The 23,179-nt window shown below is 43.6% G+C and overlaps 1 protein-coding gene across 4 annotated transcripts in view; it reads left to right on the top strand.

The window, feature by feature from the left end:
• TRIP10 (thyroid hormone receptor interactor 10) overlaps positions 1-23,179 on the top strand; it is a 1,409,323-nt gene that overhangs the window by 1,117,054 nt on the left and 269,090 nt on the right. For 3 of the 4 annotated variants that reach the window (XM_044084721.1, XR_006366390.1, XR_006366389.1), the window contains exon 10: positions 5,033-5,194. The exons of the other annotated variant lie outside the window; for it this stretch is intronic. In XM_044084721.1, the coding sequence (XP_043940656.1) occupies positions 5,033-5,194 (162 nt within the window). The remainder of the gene's footprint in view (positions 1-5,032; positions 5,195-23,179) is intronic. 4 annotated transcript variants of the gene reach the window in all.

The following is a 23,179-nucleotide window of genomic DNA, read 5'->3' as shown; positions in this document are numbered from 1 at the left end:
ATTACTAGACGCCCCTCTTCAAAAGGATGTACTATTTGATGCTAATGCTGAGGAGGTATTAAGGAAAATGGAGGAAAAGGCTAAATCAATGCAAACTGTGAAAGAATTTCTACAGGTTCAACCCCCACGTTTTAGTAGAAATTGGCCTTCCAAAAACTGGTCCTTTCCTGCCACAGACAGACCCCAAAGAGGCAGATACAGGCGCCTGAGGGGCAGAGGACAATCCCAAGGATCGTATAGAGGCAGACAATGGCAAGCTCCTACACAAAGAGGTGGTGAGGATAACTCACAACCATTCAGAAAGCAAACCCAATGACTTTCCCCTTTGCATGCCAACCAGGTCTCAAGTGGCAGCCCCTTTAGGAGGAAAGCTGGCATTATTTTCAAAAAATTGGCATATTGTCACAAAGGACAAATGGATCCTGGACATTATAAAGAGAGGCTACAAATTCCATTTTCACACCCTTCCAAAAATGAGAGGCATGCCAAACCTGCCACACAATCAAAGGGCAGAGGCACAAAGGCAAATTACAGATCTCATAAACATGAAAGCTATTCAAGAGATACCTACGCACGAACAAGGTCAAGGTTTTTATTCCAGGCTATTTCTGGTGCCAAGGAAGGGAAAAGATTGGAGACCTATTTTGGATCTATCCATCCTAAACACATTTCTACTCGTACCAAAATTCAAGATGCTCACTCTACAGCAGCTTCTTCCCATGCTGGGCAAGGAGTCTTGGCTGGTAACATTGGACCTCAAGGAGGCATACCTGCATGTCCCAATCAGACAAAATTGCAGAAGGTACCTCAGATTTCTTGCAGGTTCAACTCATTATCAATTCTCTGCATTGCCCTTTGGCTTATCTACTGTGCCCAGAGTATTCACGAAATGCCTGGCATCAGTAATTGCCTACTGCAAACTTCAAGGGATACAAATATACCCCTATTTGGACGACTGCCTGATCCAAGCGAACAGCAAGCACATTCTTCTGAAACATCTGGCTTATGTAATAATGTTATTGAATTCTCTGGGATGCACAGTCAACAAAAAGAAATCAAGACTAATACCCTCTCGGAAGATAATTTTCCTGGGTGCCAATTTGGACACAAACACCCAGATGGCCTACCTAATGCCAGAGAAACAGGGGCAACTAATTCAATACTTCAGAACACTAGCAAATTGCACCAGGCTGACTGCAAGGAAAATCCTGCAGGCTCTGGGATTCATGGCATCTTGCATCTTACTAATCCCATGTGCAAAGCTGCATATGAGGAAACTACAATGGTACCTGAAAAACATATGGTCTCAACACAGCCACAGTTTGGAATAATACCACTAATTCCAACTCTGCAAAAGGAATTTCTGTGGTGGGCTCAAGCATGCCAAACAAACACAGGTCTTCCATTCAGCAAGCCTCAAGCAAATCAAGTCATCACAACAGACGCCTCGGACTACGCCTGGGGGGCGCACAAGACAGACCGGTGCATTCAGGGCAAATGGTCCCAAAACGAAATGCTAGCAGTAATAAATGCTATTATAGCTTTCAAGGACCTTCTACAACCAGGTCAACTATTGATAAGAACGGACAACACCACAGTTATGTGGTACATAAACAAGCAGGGAGGAACACATTCTTACCCCCTATGCAGACTGGCCATGTCACTTTGGAACATGGCCATGGACTTACAAATGGAACTACAAGCACAGTACTTGCCAGGCAACGAAAACATGCTGGCAGACAACCTAAGCAGGAATATGACAGATCCACACGAATGGAAATTGCATCCAAAAGTTTTTACAGAAATAATCTAAGAATGGGGAAGGCCAGACATAGATCTCTTTGCCTCCCACAAGAATCATCAATTGACAAAATTCTGCTCAAGGATCTCCCATCCAAAGGCCTGGAGAGTGGACGCTCTCTCTTTCAGTTGGAAATCAATGGCAGTTTATGCCTTCCCACCTCTTCCTCTGCTGCCCAAAGTTCTATTAAAGACCAGAGCAGACGGACCAAAGATGATTCTCATTGCTCCAGACTGGCCAAGGCAACACTGGTACCCACTCCTGAGGAGCCTGACACATTCCCCACCATGGACCCTGCCTCTAATGCCTCTTCTTCTGACTCAGCACAGTTTCAAAACTCTTCACAGCCAGCTAAAAACACTCAGTCTAGCCGCATGGAAGATTCCTTAGCATCACAACAGGCCCTACTCTCCAAGGAGGTGCAGGATGTCATTTTGGAGGCCAGAAGGCCATCAACTAGAAAAGCTTACTCCGCAAAATGGAAACGTTTTTGTGTCTGGAATGAGAAAAAGGGCCAGGATCCTGGAAAACTGAATTTACCTCGAACATTACAATATTTGGCTGAACTGCTAAGCAGTGGACTTTCTTTCTCCTCCATCAAAATCCATGCCTCAGCCATTTCTGCAGAATACAACAATGATCCACCTTTATTCTCACCCTCTCTTAAGACAGTTCCTCAGAGGGGCTAAGAATTTAAGGCCTCCAAGGAAACAACCAATACCTGCTTGGGATCTTAATTTCATTCTGGAAAAACTGACCTTGCCTCCCTTTGAGCCAGCTGCCTCATCAGATTTGCAATATTTGTCCTGGAAGACAGCTTTCCTTCTGGCTATCACCTCAGCTCGTAGAGTTTCAGAACTACAGGCTCTCATGGCTGTCCAGCCTTTTATCATCTTCCATCAGGACAGAGTTTCATTACGAACCAACCCGTCCTTTATGCCTAAAGTGGTATCCAGGGTAGCTTTAAATCAGGCCATACATTTACCTACTTTTTATCCTAATCCTCAAAACAAAGGGGAGAGATTACTACATTCCTTGGGCATCCACAGACAACTGCGTTATTATTTGGACAGAACAAAGCCTTTCAGAAAATCAGAGCAGCTCTTTGTGACCTATGCGGTAGGAGCTCAAGGAAAAGCCAATTTCCAAACAAACAATCTCAAAATGGATAGCCCACTGCATACGTTTTTGCTATTCCTTTCATGGCAAAACTGTTCCTACAGGCATTAGAACTCATTCCACCAGGGCCACAGCCACCTCTGCAGCCTTCCTCAGAGGAGTTCCTACCAAGGATATTTTGGAAGCAGCCACTTGGAGTTCTGTGCATATCTTCTCCAAGCACTACCACCTACCATTATACTCCAAAACTAGAGCAGGCTTTGCCACTGCAGTCTTGCAGGGCATTTTGGCTCCTCCTAGTTCCACCTAGTGCCTACCACCCCTTTCTTAGCTTTGGGATTCTACCCATCTGTTATGACTGCAGCTGTATGCACGATGAACATAGTACAGTTTTGTACCTACCGTAAATGTAGATGTTCGAGTGCTAATACAGCTGCAGTCCAGGTTTCCCTCCCTCCTTCCCCTCTTGGGACAGGCCTATAGGCTAACATATCCTCATACAACCTGATTGGGGTATTCATTTATGATGTATTTGCTTGCAGCTACTGTATTTTGATTATATTGCATTGCATTACCACACATATTTATGTATTGCCTTCCTTCTGGGGGCACCTGACATCTGGGGCAAGAAAAACTGAAGAAAATGGTGTCGGCTGGTTCCTTTTTACCCCTGTCGCACTGACGTCAGGGAAGAAGCGACGACAACCGACGCCGGACCTAGACTTTGGAATTCGGCCGACCGAGGACCCACCTGACGGCAGGAGAACCCATCTGTTATGACTGCAGCTGTATTAGCACTCGAACATCTACATTTATGGTAGGTACAAAACTGTACTTTCTCTTGCGTAGCTATCATGCCTTCTGTAGGAACTGTGGAGCAGTTAGCGGAGGTGCACTTACAAATATGGTGGTCTTCTGATACATCAGCACCCTTGTCAGATGTCAGAATTGGTGCATCCTGGTATAGTAGCCTTGTGCTACATCACTGTGAGAAGTCAGAATTATTGTACCCCAAGCATGTTAGACTTGTGCTACTGTTACACCACCCCTGTGTCAGGAATAAAGTGGTATGTTCCAATTGAGACAGCTTTATGCTGTTGCAAGATCCCTGTGGGGTTTAACAAAACACTCCAGAGATGCCATCCTTGTGATGGTACAGCACCCAACTGGGAGGGTACAGTTAGTATACCCAAATAAGGACAACTTTGTGCAGTTTCAGCACTGGTGTGGAAGGGCACAATTGGTACATTCCAAGTGAGAGTTCAAAGTCTTATAGTCAAACGGTGATGTCATTGTACTGCGGCAGAACCTTTGCAAGAGTTCAGCCTTTGAAGTAGGGGAGATTCTGAATGTGTTGTCTTTCTGCATCCTTGTGAGGTGGTGTTTGGACAGGTGGAAGCTGTGAAGTTTAGTTGTGCCATTTTGTCTTTGTATGAGGTGATGGTGGCAAAATAGTTTTCAGCAGTGACACTGAGTTGTACTGTTTGTCTGCCACCTCTGTGTTTTAGTGTAGCTTTGAGTACTGCAGATGGTACCTTTGAGCTGACTTGGGAGTCCAAGAAGCCAAGTAACATTGTTGCTGAAACAGTCAAATATAAAATGTTTCCACTTTTTTCTACTCTTAAAATGATAGTACTGAATGTGACAGTGTTACTGTCCAACATATAGGCTTAGGGGATTATGGCTGTGCATTCTAAGAGTTAAATGATAAATGTGTTTATTTGGCAGTAAGTCAGATCAGTGGCCAACTTTTTTCCATTTCTTTGAGACATCCATATTCTCCTTGCTTTAGCCAACTAGTGCCAGCCTTGGGCACTTTCATAACTGTATTTACTTTTGGATGTTTGCAGGACATCATTATGAACCATAATGTAGTCAGATTAATGAATAAGCCAGTCACTAGGGCATTCTGGACCTTGTCTAGTGAGGGTATGCCAGTCATTTGTTGCCTTATTTCCAGTTACATGGATTTCAGTGTGTGCTTTATTTCTTGGTGAGGTTTATAGTTTGAACCACTAATTCATGGCTTCTGGCTATTGCATTACTGATGGGTTCCTGGTTGGTGGTTGGGTTCTTCTCCTGACTTAATTTTGTTCCTTTTTTCGTCATTAGCTTCCACCCCCTCCCTTTTCATCTCTGAATTCTCACCCTTCGTTTGCTGCTAATGGAACCCTGTCCCCCAGCTTCAGTCGGGATCCCCTGTCTTACTGTTTGAGCGAGATCAGTAAGACAGTGAAACCCCGGATCCCATCCTTCCGCACCTTAAAGAGGGGGGTAAGTTGTTTTTCTTTGCTGATTGTAGGTATTCTGTGGTGTGAAAGCAGAACAGCAGTGAGAACGCCAACTGCGAATGCATCAGCTGTCTGCGCCACGTTCCACATCTGCTCTGCTGCGTGTTATGCATGTCATATTTGTGCATTGCCCTCTTACGGATTAACCATGAATCAAAAAGTCAAAGTCAGCATATTGGCAAATATTGCTTTTCTGAGTTTTTATTAATTTGTAACATTACATTTTATTTTGTAATAGTGGGTATGAAAAGATATAAGAGAGCAATCGTCACAAATGACCAGTTAAATGTGGAGTTTACTCTAGTTTGTTTTGCCTGCAGAATCATTTTGGCTTGTTGCTGATTCTAGTGCCTTAAGTTGTGATTTATTTTTCTTTATTGAAATTTTCTGTTATTACACATTTTTGCAGCTGATTCTAGAACATTATGCCTTCCAGAGGAATGTCTGAAATAGGTCCAGCCAAAGGAATACTTCTCATTGGATCGCCATCCAGTTTAAAACATTGGTACTTTTGGAAGTCACACTGGTGACCCCCTGCAACTGGGTTAAGGACATGGCTTTCATTTGTCCCCGATTTCGCCTCTTTATTTTTTTTTTTTTTTTTGCCTTTTCCTTTGAAAAATGTTTAATTATGTGGTGTATGACGGAGTATTTCAGATAGATAATGCCAGATGTTAGAGTTTCTTACTCAGTATTTTCAGAAAATGCGTGCTAACTCAAATTTTACTGGTAATGCTTTGTGAATTAGGGTAGCATTTAAACATTGTCTGCGTTTGGACATTTTCTCCTCCCCCATTATTGTTTGTCTCTGATTCTCAAGCAATGAAGTTGAGGCCTGTAGTTAAGGGGGGCATTTTTTTTCATAGAACTTTCCTTGTTCATTGATGGAAAATGAGTCTAGGCACACACCCCTTCCTTGCATCTGAAGACACCTAACTTAAGACAGAACCATAGAAGTGATTGAGTTTATAGCAGTGGCCCTTACGCCCCCCCCCCAACCAACAGCTGCCTATCCAATAGAATTGATTGTGTGTTAATGCTCAAGGTCATCAAGCCTGACTCTCCCCACTTCCCAGAAAGTGGGGGTCAGACTCGACTGACATGCCTTCCAGAGCACTGGCTTTCGCTTCATGCTTCCTGTTCTTTTCTTTGCTGTCCTGCACCACTGGTGGTGATAGTGGACATCTCATGGAGGACATTTTGCTGTCCTGCACCTCTGGTGGTGATAGTGGACATCTCATGGAGGACATGTTGCTGTCCTGCACCTCTGGTGGTGATAGTGGACATCTCATGGAGGACATTTTGCTGTCCTGCACCTCTGGTGGTGATAGTGGACATCTCATGGATATTTTGCTGTCCTGCACCTCTGGTGGTGGTGATGGGCATCTCATGGAGGACATTTTGCTGTCCTGCACCTCTGGTGGTGATAGTGGACATCTCATGGAGGACATTTTGCTGTCCTGCACCTCTGGTGGTGATAGCGGACATCTCATGGAGGACATTTTGCTGTCCTGCACCTTTGGTGGTGATAGTGGACATCTCATGGAGGACATTTTGCTGTCCTGCACCTCTGGTGGTGATAGTGAACATCTCATGGAAGACATTTTGCTGTCCTGCACCTCTGGTGGTGATAGTGGACATCTCATGGAGGACATTTTGCTGTCTTGCACCTCTGGTGGTGATAGTGGACATCTCATGGAGGACATGACAGGGAAAGGTACTTTTATATCCCTTAATCAATGAGTTTCTGTATTAGACACAGATGGGGGGGGGGCAATCATTAATCTGATAATTCATCTCAAGAGCCTTTCCTTTGTGAGGACTATGAGCACAGCGGGTACTTTGGTCTGAATACCAAGATGATATAGACTGTTTATGTAAAATAAAGAAATGCAGAAACTTGGATTACCCTTAAGTCAGTTTTAAGTTGGAGTATCGCTGTAGCTTGTAAACGCTCAGTGGCCTGTCATAAGTCTAGAAAGCAGATGTAACACAGTACAGGCTCAGCTTTCTTAGGTGCAATGAAGAAGAATCTCATGGTAGATGTTGGCTTATTTTGTTTTTTTTTTTTTTTTTTTTTGCAATATATCTTGCCTGGTCACATATAGATAAAGCCTTGCCCTGGCACCAGTTATTCATACGTTCAGAGACTAAACTTAGTGGCCTTGAGTTAGTACAGCAAGAGTAGATAACAACTGACTGTTGATTGTAGGGGGGCACTTGTTTTGTTACATAATCTTGGTAGGTGTCACGTAGTGCATCTGTTTTGTTTTTTCTTGTTATTGGTATTTATTTTTCATATTACTTTCCTCAGTCTGGTGTTGGCATCCCCAGCAATGTGTCCCAGATATAGTTTCAAATAGACCAGGATCAGACCTCTCCTTCAGACTAAGTCCCATTTATGCAAAGTGTTAGAAGTGGAATATCTGAGAGATGTTTAGCTTGTGGTTCAGTGTTGCAGGCAGACACTTGGGGCACTATGCCATAGGCTAAGGTCCTCTGAATCCAAACAGACTTTGATAGCCAAGAAACCTTGGCCAGGCTGACATTGCCTTTACCTTAAACTTGAACTATAATTCAGAGTGCAGATGACAGTTACTTTTAGTTACTGGAAATAGACAAATCAGCCCTCAAAATAACAGTAACACATCTATGTGCAATCTCTTTCCTGTGTTTGACATAGAATACTTGGGTTGCTTTATTGATGAAATCCTAACTCTAGAACAGCATATTGACTGCGTTATACAAATGTGTGGTAGATTCCACAGAGTTTAGCAGTATTTCTCCATAAAATGTTGAATTCCGGTTATGAATTCACTCCAGACTATTTTATGACAGCACTTTGTATAGAGGCATCATCACCGATCTTTGACATGTTGAACAAAGCTCCCACAATTCTGCTAGGTTTGTTTTAGTACCTGCCATTAAAACCCATTACACTTTCTTCTTAATTCTCAAAAATGGCTTAACTTTCAAAATAAACGGAAATACTCCTTATTAACAAATTTAGACAAATTACTCTATTTCAAAGATAAGTGAGTTTCAGTAACATTTAGTCAAATTATCCTGCTAGAAATCTCTGGTCAACCAATGATATCAGTAATAAAAACATGTTGGGATGTTTCTGTGGTGATTCACTGTTCAGAAAATCAGTTGGCAAAATTTAGCTCTGCAGTAATAGAAGCAAACCCAAACATAACTCCTATAAAAAGAAGTTACTCAAATTCTTGGTAGATTCCTTCCACTGCAACTGGTATAAATAAATGGTCATATTACATCATTTAAACTACTTAACTTTGTTAGAAGAGCATATGAACTTTGTTTGCCAAGGAAGTCATGTTTAACCTGTGTCTGTATTGTAAATTTGTAGGTACTAGTAACCATGTTTTTTTCTTACTAATTGTACCCCCTCTTATTTATTCTCTTTTACTTGTATCTTTTTTGCTGTAACATTTTCCTTTAAAGTAAACTTGTCTCATTTGATGCTACACTGTGTTCATTGTATTAGATATTGTATTGTTCTTTGTAATAATTGATGTTCTTTGTGTTTCACTGTTGCAGTCATTACATTTGAGTAATCTGCTGGCAGGTTGCCCTCAGTCGGCCTGATTAACAAAGTCTTGGATCCTGTGTCGGTTGCTGTCTCTTCTTCCATGATGTCAGGGGTATAAAACATGCCGACACCATTTTCATCAGTCATTCTTGCCGCGCGGTAGCAGAAGCAGTTCGCAAGTGCCGGTCGGCCGACTCCTGAAATTTTCGTTTTCGAGTTTCAGAACAGAAGTCTTCAACCTAAAGTGAAGTACCGTGTTGGGGAAACTTTTTCTTACTCCTTACCGATCTCAGTAAAAGTTAATAATTGCATTACTTGTAGGAAGCAAATACCTCATAAGGATTTTCATTTGTACTATATTCCTTGCCTAGGCCCTGATCACAACATACCTTGCTGTCGGTTTTGTGCTAAATTAAATCAACGCACTATTAAGCATCGGTGTACTTTTGCATCAGAATATTTTGGCTCAAGATTTAAGTATCCAGAAATGTCGTCGGTTAGCAATCCGACTACTGGAATACATAAAAAACGCAAAGAAAAAGACAGAGACAGACCGTCAAAGTCCAAAACCGACGACAAAGCTTCTCCTAAGGCAATCACTAGTTTGCCGGTACTCAGTGAGGTGCTTTCGCAGCTCCTGATACCCGCTACTTTTGATTCGCAGGCCGCTACTGAGACCCATTCGGAGTCTGGTATGCAGCGAGACACTTTAGGTATTGAACCCGCGGATGTCTCTACCTTAGATGGGTCCAGAGCCACTGAGCAGGCACCGGCTTCTGAGGGTGTTTTCAGGCCTAAAGATTTGTATATTAAACAGGCGGCATCTTCAAAACCTAGGCCAAAATCAACTTCTATGTCTAAAAAACAATCGCTTGGGCCACGTGCACAGGCCCCTATGCCTAAAAAACAAATGATCAAAATGGCTGAGGATTTAATTACCTTGATCAGGGGTTCCCATCCCCCTCCTGCTAAGAGGCCTAGGCAAGGCACTGACTATGAATCATCAGATCAGGTTTCTATTTCTTCTGATCAGGAATTATCTATTCCACCTTATGAGGACTCTGATGCAGAAGATTCCATCCCTTCTGCTTCTCCTCCTGAGGATTTTTCTTTTGGAGAAACTTTGCATACCTTAAGGGAACACTTTCACTGGGAGAGTCAGGATTTCTCAGAATCTAAAAAGAGGCTTAGGGATTTCCTGCTTCCTCAGCATAGGCCTTTGGCTATACCTCCTGTTCTAGACATTGTTGATGATGTTTTCTCAGAATCCAGCATGGCTCCTGATTACCTGCCTCTGGCTCCTAGTAAGCCAGACAGATATTACAGGGTTCCCGACTCCCACAAATTCCTTTTTAAAAACCCTACTGCTGACCCTGAAACCATTTCTCAGGGTCCCAAGGGCGTTAAAGCTTCTACTGCTAAAAATCCTACCCCTTCTGTTAGAGACTCCAGGGCGCTGAATAGATGAGGCAAGAAGGTTTACACGTCTGCAACATTGGCAATCAGGGCTTTAAACTGTCAATTTCATATGCTTAAATATCAGCAGCATGTCATGGGCTTACTTAAATAGAAAATGATGTTGATTTCTGACTGTGTGGAAAATAGTTGCAGGATTTATTGCATTCAGCTGAACAAGATGGCAAGCATACTTTGCAATGTGGTTTTGATTCCTTGGAGGCCTCTTGCAGGGCTGCTGTAACTGGATCTGTGATAAGAAGGCATGCTTGGCTGAAGGAGCAAAATCTGCCTGATCATGTTAAAGCAAAATTGTCGGATGCTCCTTTACAACAGGACAGTCTATTAGGTAATAAGGCAGAAGAAGTTTTGAAAAAGATGGAAGATAAAGCTAAATCTATGCAAACTGTAAAAGATTCCCTACAAGTGCAGCCACCCAGGTTCAGTAGGCACTGGCCTACTAAGAATTGATCCTTTCCAGTACCCACCAGAGGCGCCTAGGTCAAACCCAGACACTCCAGGTTTCAGTCACAAGGAACTTATAGAACAAAACAATGGGGTGCCTCCACCTCCAAATCTGGAAGTAACAAGGCATCTTCTTACGGTAAACAGTTTCACTGACTTTCCTCTGCCATCTGCAAGCACTTATCTTTTGGCAGCCCCTTTGGGGGGAAAGCTGGCATTTCATGTACGAAATTGGCTTCTAATTACCCAAGACAAGTGGGTTTTAAATATAGTATCCCAGGGATACAGATTTCATTTCCACACGTTGCCAATCCCAAACGGATGGCCAGATCTGCCTCCAAATCAGGGTACCTTTGGCTAGGCTTATATAGGCCCTAGGGCCAATAGCCTAGTACCTACCTATGAACCTATGAAGTCAGTGGGAAGAGGCCCAGAAACAAGTTGTCCCTCATGAATATGGGGGCTATTCAACCAGTACCAGAAAAGGAAAAGGGACAAGGTTTTTATTCAGGACTTTTCCTGGTACCCAGAAAAGACAAATCATGGCGTCCAATTCTGGACTTAACCATTCTAAATACATTTCTGGACATTCCAAAATTCAAGATGCTGACTCTACAACAGTTACTACCTATGCTAGGCAAGGAAGCCTGGTTGGTAACTTTAGACTTAAAAGAGGCTTACCTGCATATCCCAATCAGGGAATCTTGCAGAAGATGCCTCCGCTTCAAAGCAGGCTATTTGCATTACCAGATGTCCTTCAAGGATGCATCTGCAGTCATCACATATGGGTTGTCCTGCCTCAGGCAGCCCTTCGATCGGCCGGATTCCAAAGTCTGGGTCTGGCGTCGGCTGATGTCACACTTTCCCCGACGTCAGAGCGCCTGGGGTATAAAAGCATCAGCCGACGCCATCTTCCCCAGTCTTTCTTGCCGCATGGTGCCCGAAGCAGTTCGCAAGTGCCGGTCGGCCAGCTCCTGTAATTCAGCTACCGAAGACTTCAAAAAGCTAAGTACCCCGTTGGGGACTCTTTCTTGCCTCAGCCGATGTCAGATAAAGTTAATAATTGTTTAACTTGTGGGAAACAAATACCTCATAAGGATTTCCACTCTTACTGCCTACCTTGTCTAGGCCCAGACCACGACGTCTCGGCCTGTTCAGCCTGTGCTTCCTTCAACTGACACACTCTTAGACGTCGGGCGGAGTTTGCAGAGGAATTTTTTGGGGCTAGTTTTTCGTATAAGATGCCGTCGGACACTCCGACTTCTCATTTAGTTAAGAAACGGAAGGACAAGGACCGACACACGCGGGCCGCGGTTTCGGCTGAAACCACGGCCAGGCCTACCGCGAGTGTCTCGGTGGAGGCCCCGGCTGAGTCTGTTATTGAATTTCCAACAGAAACTAGTGTTCTGGAACCTTCCAACACCATTCCTTTAAACAAATATACACCAGCACGTGGTGCAGCCAGGCCTCCTGCATCCATGTCCATTAAGGCATTCTCCAGGGCTAAAGCTGCTAAACTCTCAAAAGCTTTGCCTCCCAAGGTAATCCCTCAGGGACCCTCTACTGGTTCACAGATTCTAAGCTTAGCAGAGGATCTTATCTCCTTAATTAGGGGCTCTCAACCTCATCCGGACAGGGGCTCTCAACCTCCTCCAGACAAAAGGCCCAGGGTTGAGCCCTCTGATCCCCACTCCTCAGATGAGGCCTCTGATGGCTCTACTCTCTTGGACCACCAGTAGGAGGCTTTTTCAGCCTACGAGGATTCTGATGCAGAGGAATCTATTCCCTCGGCCTCCCCTCCTGAAGAGTTTTCCTTTGGGGAGACACTACACACCGTGAGAGAGCATTTCCAATGCAGGGCCAGGAATTCTCCGATTCCAGGAAAAGATTAAGGACCTTTTTATATTTGCCTCAGCATAGGCCTTCAGCTATTCCTCCTGTTTTGAATGTCATTGATGATGTGTACTCTGACTCTAGCACAACCCCTGATTCTCTCCCGCCGGCTCCTGCCAAACCCGATAGGTACTACAGGGTCCCGGACTCGCATCTTCTCCTTTACAAGGCCCACTCTGCTGATCCAGAAACTATTTCCCAGGGCCCTAAAGGGGTTGCAGCTGCCACTGCTAAAAATCCTCTCCCCTCTGAAAGGGAGTCCAGAGCTTTAGAGAGATGGGGTAAAAAAGTGTATACTTCTGCTACTCTTTCTATGAGGGCATTAAATTGTCAATTTCATATGATACAGTACCAAGAGTATTTGTTAGATGAATTGCACAAAAAACTGTCTTTGCCTGACCCCCTAGACCGCAAGTCACTTCAGGATCTGGTACATAACTCACAACAGGTTAGCAACCTTTTCTTGTAATGTGGTTATGATGCATTGGAAGCTTCATGTAGGTCAGCTATGACTGGCGCAGTCATACGTAGGCATGCTTGGCTGAAGGAACAATCTCTGCCAGACCATGTTAAAGCAAAGCTGCTGGATGCTCCTCTGGAAAAGCAAAAGTTATTTGGCTCCACGGCTCAGGAGGTCCTAAAGAAATTTGAAGAAAAGGCAAAATCCGTACAAACAGTCAAGGATTTTCTCCAAGTACAACCACCAAGATTCAGCAGAAATTGGCCTTCCAAGAATTGGTCCTTTCCAGACACAGAAAGGTTTCAGAGAGGCAAGAACAGGCGTGCCAGAGGTAGAGGGCAAGCTAGAGGCTCCTACAGAGGACGTCAATGGCAGCCTCCCAACCAGAGAGGTAATGCAGGACCTTCAACTGCTGCACAGGGACAGGCTCAATGACTGTACTTTGACACCGCCAACCAGGGCTCAATTAGAAGCACCTTTGGGCGGAAAGCTTTCTTTATTCTCAGAAAATTGGCACAGTATTACAAGGGACAAATGGACACTACAAATAATAGACAAAGGATATAGGTTTCATTTCCACACATTACCAAAAAGAAAGGGCATGCCAGACCTGCCACCGAATCAAAGGGCAGAGGCTTTGAAACAACTTTCCAGCTTAATGCAAATGAAAGCTATAGAAAAGGTTCCTCTCTCAGAACAAGGCCAAGGATTTTATTCCAGACTATTCCTTGTTCCAAGAAAAGAAAAACAATGGAGGCCTATTCTCGACTTGTCCGCACTGAATACTTATCTCATTGTTTCAAAATGCTGACTCTACAGTAGCTCCTTCCCATGCTGGGCAAGGGGTCTTGGCTGGTAACTCTAGACCTCAAGGAGGCATACCTGCATGTCCCTATCAGACAAAGTTGCAGAAGACACCTCAGATTTCTTGCAGGGTCAGAGCATTATCAATTCTCAGCATTGCCCTTTGGCTTATCTACTGCGCCCAGAGTATTCACGAAATGCCTGGCATCAGTAATTGCAAACTGCAGACTTCAGGGGATTCAAATATACCCATATCTGGACGACTGCCTTATACAAGCGGACAGCCAACAAACTTTGGTGAAACACTTGAATTATGCCATCCACCTACTTCAGGCCTTGGGATATACAGTCAACTTTCACAAATCAAGACTTGTTCCATCCCAAAGAATAACCTTTCTGGGTGCAGATCTAGATACAACCACCCAAATGGCCTTCCTCACAGAAGAAAAAGAAAATCAACTACCAGATTACTTCAAAAATCTGACAAGACAAACCCAGCTGACTGCAAGGAAAATCTTGCAGGCCCTGGGTTACATGGCTTCTTGCATCCTTCTGATTCCGCAAGCAAGACTACATATGAGGAAACTACAATGGTACCTAAGGAGTTTATGGACTCAGCACAGTCACAGCCTGGAAACTTTGATACCACTCATTCCATGCCTTCAAAAGGAATTTCTGTGGTGGGCTCAAGCAAGCCAGTCAAACAGGGGTCTGCCTTTCAGCAAACCAATAGCCAGCCAAACTATTACAACAGATGCTTCAGACCACGGATGGGGAGCGCACATGGAGGGCAGATGCATTCAAGGTCTATGGTCACAAAAAGAGCTACGCATGCACATAAACCAAAAGGAAATGCTGGCAGTGATACATGCAGTCGAAGCCTTCAAACCCTTTCTGCATCATGGCCATCTGCTAATAAGGACAGACAACACTACGGTTATGTGGTACATAAACAAGCAAGGAGGCACCCATTCCTATCCTCTTTGCAGGCTGGCAATGAATCTATGGGAACTTTCCTTGAAACTCAATATACAGCTACAATCCCAGTTTGTGCCAGGGAAAGACAATGTACTGGCGGACAGCATAAGCAGAAATATCATGGATGCACACGAATGGATGCTGCACCCAGACATCTTTCTACAGATAACACAATCATGGGGGAGGCCGGACTTGGATCTTTTTGCCTCCCCCCACAATCATCAACTGAAGAAATTCTGCTCAAGGACATACCACCCACAAGCATGGAAAGTGGATGCCCTCTCTTTCAGCTGGAGAACTCTAACAGTGTATGCATTTCCACCTCTCCCATTAATGACCAAGGTTTTACTGAAGATCAGGACAGAGCAGCCAAAAGTGATGCTGATAGCTCCGGACTGGCCAAGACAGCACTGGTACCCACTGTTAAAGAGCCTGTCACGCACAAAACCATGGCCTCTTCCTCTGTGGCCGCTTCTACTGACAGCACAATTACAAAACTCTGCATTACAACCTGAAAACCTTGCAACTAACAGCCTGGAAAATACCTAGACTCCCCCTCAGGACAAGCTATCCCAGACAGTGAAAGATATTATTATGGAAGCTCGCCGGCCTTCCACAAGAAAGGCATATTCAGCAAAATGGAAAAGATTTCACATTTGGAACACCACAAAGGGTCTAGATGCGACAGTGATGAACATGGCACATATCCTGGAATACTTGGCAGAAATGTTCCACAATGGTCTGTCTTACTCTTCCATTAAAATTCATGCTTCAGCAATTTCAGCAGAGTACAATACTGATCCACCTGTCTTCTCTCATCCTCTCCTAAGACAGTTTCTAAGAGGAATCAAAAACATCAATCCTCCAAGGAAACCACCAGTGCCTACTTGGGACCTTAACTTCGTGTTGGAAAAACTAACACTGCCTCCCTTTGAACCAGCAGCATCTGCAGAACTACAGTTCCTGTCTTGGAAGACTGCTTTCCTTCTGGCCATAACCTCAGCAAGAAGAGTATCTGAGTTACAGGCCTTTATGGCAGTACAGCCATTCCTTATTTTTCATCAGGACAGAGTTTCATTGAGAACCAATCCTACATTTATGCCAAAGGTAGTATCCAGGGTTTCATTAAATCAAGCTATTCACTTGCCTACCTTCTTTCCAAATCCACAAAACAAAGGGGAGAAACTTCTGCACACCCTGGACATACACTGACAGTTGCGCTACTACTTGGACAGAACTAAAGGTTACAGAAAAACTGACCAGCTGTTGGTAGCATATGCTGCTGGTACACAAGGAAAAGCAATTTCCAAACAGACAATTTCAAAATGGATAGGGAATTGCATTAGTTTTTGTTACTCCTTTCATGGAAAAACTGTGCCAGCTAACATTAGACCTCATTCCACGAGAGCCACAGCCACCTCCACAGCCTTCTTAAGAGGGGTGGCTACCAAGGACATTATAGAAGCTGCTACATGGAGCTCCGTGCATACATTTGCCAAGCATTACAATTTACCTTTATATTCCAGATCCAGAGCAGGCTTTGCTATGGCAGTCCTGCAGGGCATTTTAGTTGCACCATCCTTTGCATAGTCCCTCCACCCCCAGATTGGCTATGGTATTCTACCCATATGTGATGACTGCAGATGCATCCTTGAAGGACATAGTACAGTTTTGTACCTATCATAAATGTAGATGTCCGATAGGTATGCATCTGCAGTCAGATTTACCCTCCCTCCTTCCCCTCTGTGGTATTTCTTGGGTACTTACCCTTCTTATAGCTAGCTGGGGGGATCTGTTGTGGTGTATTTGTTTTTATATTATTGTGCATGTTTGGATTTTTAAATGCATCTCTCCAAATTTAGCCTTCCTTAGAGGGCACCTGGCATCTGGGGCAAGAAAAACTGATGAAGATGGCGTCGGCTGATGCTTTTATACCCCAGGCGCTCTGACATCGGGGGAAGTGCGACATCAGCCGACGCCGGACCCAGACTTTGGAATCCGGCCGACCGAAGGGCTGCCTGAGGCAGGACAACCCATATGTGATGACTGCAGATGCATACCTATCGGACATCTTCATTTATGGTAGGTACAAAACTGTACTTTCTCTGCACTGCCCTTTGGCTTATCTACTGTACCCAGGGTCTTCACAAAGTACCTGTCACCAGTAATTGCATTTTGCAGACAAAGAAACATTCAAATTTATCCTTACCTGGACGATTGTCTAATTCAGGCAGAAAACAAGGACACTCTTCTGAAACATCTGGCGTTTGTAAAAAGACTTCTAACTTGTCTAGGGTGCACCATAAACGAAAAGAAATCACAACTGGTACCCTCTCAAATAATTACATTCCTGGGTGCAAGCTTGAATACAACTGCCCAGATGACTTACCTTACGCCAGAAAAATAAATTAAATTGATGACTTCAAACAAGTGGCCACAAAAACACAGCTGTCTGCAAGACAAATTCTGCAGGCCTTGGGGTTCATGGCTTCCTGCATTCTAATAATTCCGTATGCAAGACTGCATATGAGGAAACTTCAACTGTACCTAAAAAGCTTATGGAGTCAACATTGTCACAGCCTGGAAACAATGATTCCTATCATTCCTTGCCTGCAGCAAGAGTTCCCATGGAGAGGCCTGCCAGCAAAACAAGGGACTGTCATTCATTCCACCCCCTGCCACCCAAACCCTGACTACAGATCATCAGATTATGCTTGGGGGGCGCATCTGGCAGGGAGATGCATTCAGGGCCAATGGAGCCCAAATCAAATCCACCTACATATCAACCAGAAAGCGATGCTAGCTGACAGCCTTCGAGGACTATCTTCATCCAGGACAACTACTGATAGACAGACAACACCACAGTCAAGTGGTACATAAACAAGCAGGGGGATACCCATTCCTACCCCCCTTTGCAGACTAGCCATGGCTTTGTGGAGCACGGCCTTGACTTACCAAATACATCTTCAAGCTCAATTCCTGCCAGGAAAGCAAAATACTTTGGCAGACGAACTAAGCAGAAATCTTATGGACCCATACGAATGGAAACTGGACCCACAAATCTTCAGCATGTTGACATGCAAATGGGGGAGCCCAGACATCTTTTTGCCTCACCCCAAAACTATCAGTTGGACAAATTCTGCACAAGAATTCATCACATAAAAGCTTGGAAAGTGGATGCTCTATCCTTCAGCTGAAAAAACCTATCAGTCTATGCCTTCCCCCCTCTGCCTCTGCTCTCCAAGGTCTTACTAAAAGTCAGACAGGAAAAAACAAAAATGATTCTGATTGCTCCAGACTGGCCCCGCCAACACTGGTACCCGCTCCTATGCAATATGTTGCACCTTCCTCCGTGGTACTTGCCTCAGACACCTTATCTACTGTCTCAGCAGAACTATCAAATTCTGCACTCTCAGCTCCAAACTCTGAATCTTGCAGCATGGCTAATCAACTAATTTCACCAGTTTACATCTCTCAGCAAACCTGTGATGGATGTCATTTTGGAGGCTAGAAAGTCTAGTAGTAGAAAATCTTATGCTGACAAATGGAAAAGATTCTGTGCCTGGAACCAAGCACAAGAAATAAGCACAGCAGTGCCCAATATTCCTCAGATTCTGCAATATTTAACTGAGATGCTTCACAAGGGCCTATCTTTTTCTTCCATAAAAATCCATGCCTCTGCCATTTCAGCTCATTACAACACAGAACCTCCCCTCTTTTCTCATCCCCTGCTAAAGCAATACCTCAGAGGGGCCAACAATTTAAGACCTCCCAGGAGACTACCAACTCCTGCATGGGACCTCAATTTTGTGTTGGAAAAACTCTCTACCTCCTTTTGAGCCAGCTGCTACTGCAGACCTAAATTTGTCTCTTGGAAGACAGCTTTTCTTTTAGCAGTCACTTCAAGTAGAAGGATTTCAGAACTACAGGCTCTCCTGGCAGTGGAGCCTTTTATTATCTTTTACCTGGACAGGGTGGCTCTCAGGACTAATCCATCCTTTATGCCTAAAGTGGTGTCTAGTGTGGCTCTTAATCAGACCATTCATCTGCCAACCTTCTTCCCAAATCCACAGAACAAGGGTGAGCGGATTCTGCATTCATTGGATGTACACAGACAACTAAGATTCTACTTAAACAGGCAAAATCTCTAAGAAAATCTGAGCAATTACTGGTGGCATTTGCTGCAGGGGCAGAGGGAAAGGCTATTTCAAAGCAGACTATTTCAAAACGGATAAGCCACTGTATTAGTTTCTGCTATATGCACCATGGTAAACCTGTCCCCAAGGAGATCAGATCCCATTCCACCAGGGCTACATCTACTTCTGCAGCCTTTCTCAGAGGTGTTCCTACCAGGGACATTCTAGAAGGTGCTACCTGGAGCTCATTTCATACTTTCACCAAACGTTACCATTTACCTCTCTTCTCTAAATCCAGCGCAGGCTTTGCCACTGCTGTCCTGCCGGGCCTTATAGCTGCTCCTAATGCTGTATAATTCTATCCTCCCAACCATAGCTTTGGGATTCTACCCAAATGTGATGACTGCAACAGTGAAACATGAAGAACATAGTACAGTTGTGTACACTTACCATAAATGTAGATGTTCGAGTGTATTCACTGTTGCAGTCCTGGTTACCCACCCTCCAGCCCCCTGTGCAAAACTGATGAAAATGGCGTCGGCTGCATGTTTTATATTCCTGATGACCTGACGTCAGGGAAGAAGAGACAGCAACCGACGCAGGACCCAAGACTTTGTTAATCAGGCCGTCTGAGGGCAACATGCCAGCAGATTACCCAAATGTAATGACTGCAACAAATACACTCTAACATCTACATTTATGGTAAGTGTACACAACTGTACTTTTTGGAGTGTTATCGAACAGCCCACAGATTGCAAATAGATAATCTGTCAAAAGTGTAAGGTACAGCCATTGTATAAAGAGGTCTACACATGTCCTTGTGTGAGGTACAGCCATTGTATAAAGAGGTCTACACATGTCCTTGTGTGGCAAATTTTGCTAACTTGATTGTGTTTCTTCCTCTACCAGCTGATGATGTTTTACTAAAGGGTGTCCCTGTCTGAAGTGCTAAAATTTGTCAGCAGTTGTATTCTCTGTAACCCTTGTGAATAGTTGTTAAGCAGCAATACTTTAATTTGGCTCTGTGCCAACTTAGAGATTGTTGAAGTGGGAGACCAGGTGATTGGCAGGATCCCTTTACCTGCTCTTCTCTCGAGACAAGTTCGAGCTACACAGGTTTGAGCAGATACACCCGACATACCAGGAATGTCTATGTACCAGCAAGAGCAAGTATCCTTAGCCAGATTCTTTAGTCACCAGAATAGCTCGAATCCTGTCCAAGTATTTGTTCACAAGTTTAATTTTGTACATTGCAGTCATTCAGAAAACCATAACAGTCAGTTTTACTCAAAGTTCACAGCTTCAGGTATTGTGATAACTGTCCATGTTTCCATCATTGACTGGAATGTTCTAAAAGGTTCCCATCTATTCTGAATTCTTTGTCAAGATTATGTTCTTAATGAGTTTGCCCCCACACACACACACACACACACACACACACACACACACACACGTGTGCACATAGCCTTTCACCAAGGAATGTCTGAATTAAAAAGCTGGGTTACCTGAGATAACACTGGAGACCAAATCACAGAAAATATCCAGATTTAAAATTTGGTCTTGTTTTCTTAAGGTTAGAACACATATTTTCAGTTTTTACAGACATTAAAAATTTGTGTAAAAAGTAACTTTTAATAACTGACTTTGGCACCTACTAGTTTTTTTTAATGAGATATTAAATAATTATTTACTACTGAGTATAAATAAAACACCCTTTCTCCACCCTGTCCAGACATCTAGCCCATCTGTTGGTAGAGAATTCTAAAACGTTTTCCACCTTGCAATCGTTTACTTCGCTGTTGGGCTGCAGACCGCTAGTCTTGTCCTACATTTGTTCCACTGAGTACCTTCTGGATGTTTCTGGGAGGGTACATAGAATGGTACCTCTGATGCTGGCCATGTGGATCACAAGCAGTCACCTTCCAACTAGTCAGCATGCCCAGAAATCCATTCATATCGTAGTATGTGGGCTGTCCCCTTCCCTGCACCAGAAACTTTAAGCTGCATCCCAGACAACAAATGCATTTTTCCTGTAGCATTTAATGCAGCCTTTACATAAGTTACATTATAAGTACAATGATACATCAACTTTCATTTTCAGTCTGTTGTCCCTTTTTATCTCCGATAATGTCATATTATCATTTGGATTTTGCTTCCAATACTTCTCTATTTGTGTAATGTATTATATTTTCATGTGACCTTAATTTGTTTTATTATGTGTAATAGTCTTTTATTTAAATGATCTCTCTCTTGGTTGACACTGATGTTTTAATGTGATTATGGAGCTTTTTCCTCAGGTCTCCAGTGTAAATGGGTACAAGCCCAGCTGGACTTTCCCTTTAAAGAAATATCTGTTGGGCAAGTCACCTTCAGTTTATTTGTCCGGTGGTGCAGTGGTTAGCATTGTCGCCCCACAGCAAGAGGTTCTCTGGTTCGATTTTCGGTTGGAGTGCCTTCTGTGCAGAGTCTGTATGTCCTCCCCGCTGTCAAGTGAATTTAAAGACATGCAGATAGGTGTGGTGTTGTGTTGGTGTGCCTTCTATGAAGGTTGGGCACCGGGCTGGCAACTCGACACTGAAAAAATTCATTGCCAATCATTAGCGGACCGGAGTTCTGCTATGGCGACCCCTAACCGGGAAAAGCCAAAAGACTTTTATAAGCTATTTTTAATTTTGATTTTTGTGTATTCTTTGTTGATCAGGTTTGTCCCACTAGGCTAGTAACCTCTTTTCCGGGGGAGACTCAAGATGATACTGATGCTACTATGTGAAATTTGTCAAGGTCATGTAGGAACTTCCCTCACTTTTTTTCAATAGATGCCATGAGATCTTGCATATCCATCAGAGGTACCACCAACTCAGGCAGATGGAACCTTTGTGTAACATTTCATCCAAAGGATGACACATCCAGGAGTGCAGCACCTTGTTATTTGCTGCATTGCCGTGTCAGCAATCAACCTACCTGGTGTGGGAATAGAACCCACAGCCTTCTGCACCAAAGGTGGTGTGCTACTTATTACACCACTGAAACGCACAAACTGGGTTTTTGTTAGAAGTTTTGTGGCTGTTCGGTCTGGTTTTCAACACTAGCATTCTAGTTCCCAAATATTTTAGAAATGAGTCAGCTGAGCAAAGAGCAAAATAATGTATAATAAAAAACACTTAAAATGAAGCAAACAGTTTAGCTTTGAGTGCTTTTGACTAATCTGGCACTGACTTAATCCGATAAAATCCAGTTCATATAACATAGAACTTTGTCAACTGACTTCATCATGTGACTGTGCTTAGCCAATAAAATGCATCCTTATTTGTAATCTGCTTAAAACCATTGCAGTTGAAATTAAATAATAACTTAAGTATAAGGTTGTCTATTCTGTCAGGGTAGTTCTAGGTCCAGAAAAGAGAAGTCCACCAGTATGTAGTGAGAAGATGAGTCAGTTGGTCAGTAGGCACAAGGCTAGGCAGCAGAGTGCCTTTGAGAAGCCAATGTAGTGAGGAGAGAAGAAAGGGGAGGCAGGGGAGATCTGTTGGTGATGGTTCTACAGGTTTCTAAAATCAGTTCGGACTACATAAGCCTTTCCCTTCCACTAACCCACCATAAGATTTTGCTTTTCCATATCTACTGGGGGGCAGGCTGACCCTGTTCAGGAAGAACTGAGGCAGAACTTGTATCAGACAAACGGGTTTTCGATAGCCTCATGTCAGGGTTTAAAATGGAGCTCTGGACCTCGCTGTCTTTCTCCCTTTCTTTTTTCTTTGAAGGGGGGGGGGGTCTCCTGTCTCCATGTTTCATGAAATCAAGAACAGGGAAATGTTTCTAGTCCATACTTTTCTGGATACCCATGAAAGACCAGTAACAGATGCCTGTTTTTCTTTTTTTGGAATGGTGCTGAGAGGCTTTTCCTTTATTTTTCGATTCCCCTTATGACTGCTTTTTTGTATCCTGTTTAACCCACATTGCTGCTTAAGGTACATTTTTGAAAAAAGGCTCCTGAATTAAAAAGAACATTTTTTATTGAAGATATGGATATTGGCATCAGAAGTGGCCAAACAGAACATTCTTGTCTGGGGAGAATTTAAAATCTTAGTTTTAGCATAATCTGGTAAGTTTCTGAGAATGTAACCAAACGCATTTTCTCATAATTAACTCAGTTGCAGCAAATGTGGTGACTGCATCAGTCCTGGGAGACTCCCTGTACAAAGACCAACCAATGGCAGTGACACT

This window comes from Protopterus annectens, chromosome 9.part0 (genome assembly GCF_019279795.1).
Source record: "Protopterus annectens isolate FY-2018-M chromosome 9.part0, PAN1.0, whole genome shotgun sequence".
NCBI lineage: Eukaryota > Metazoa > Chordata > Ceratodontiformes > Protopteridae > Protopterus > Protopterus annectens.
This window is presented reverse-complemented; position numbering and strand designations above follow the sequence as displayed.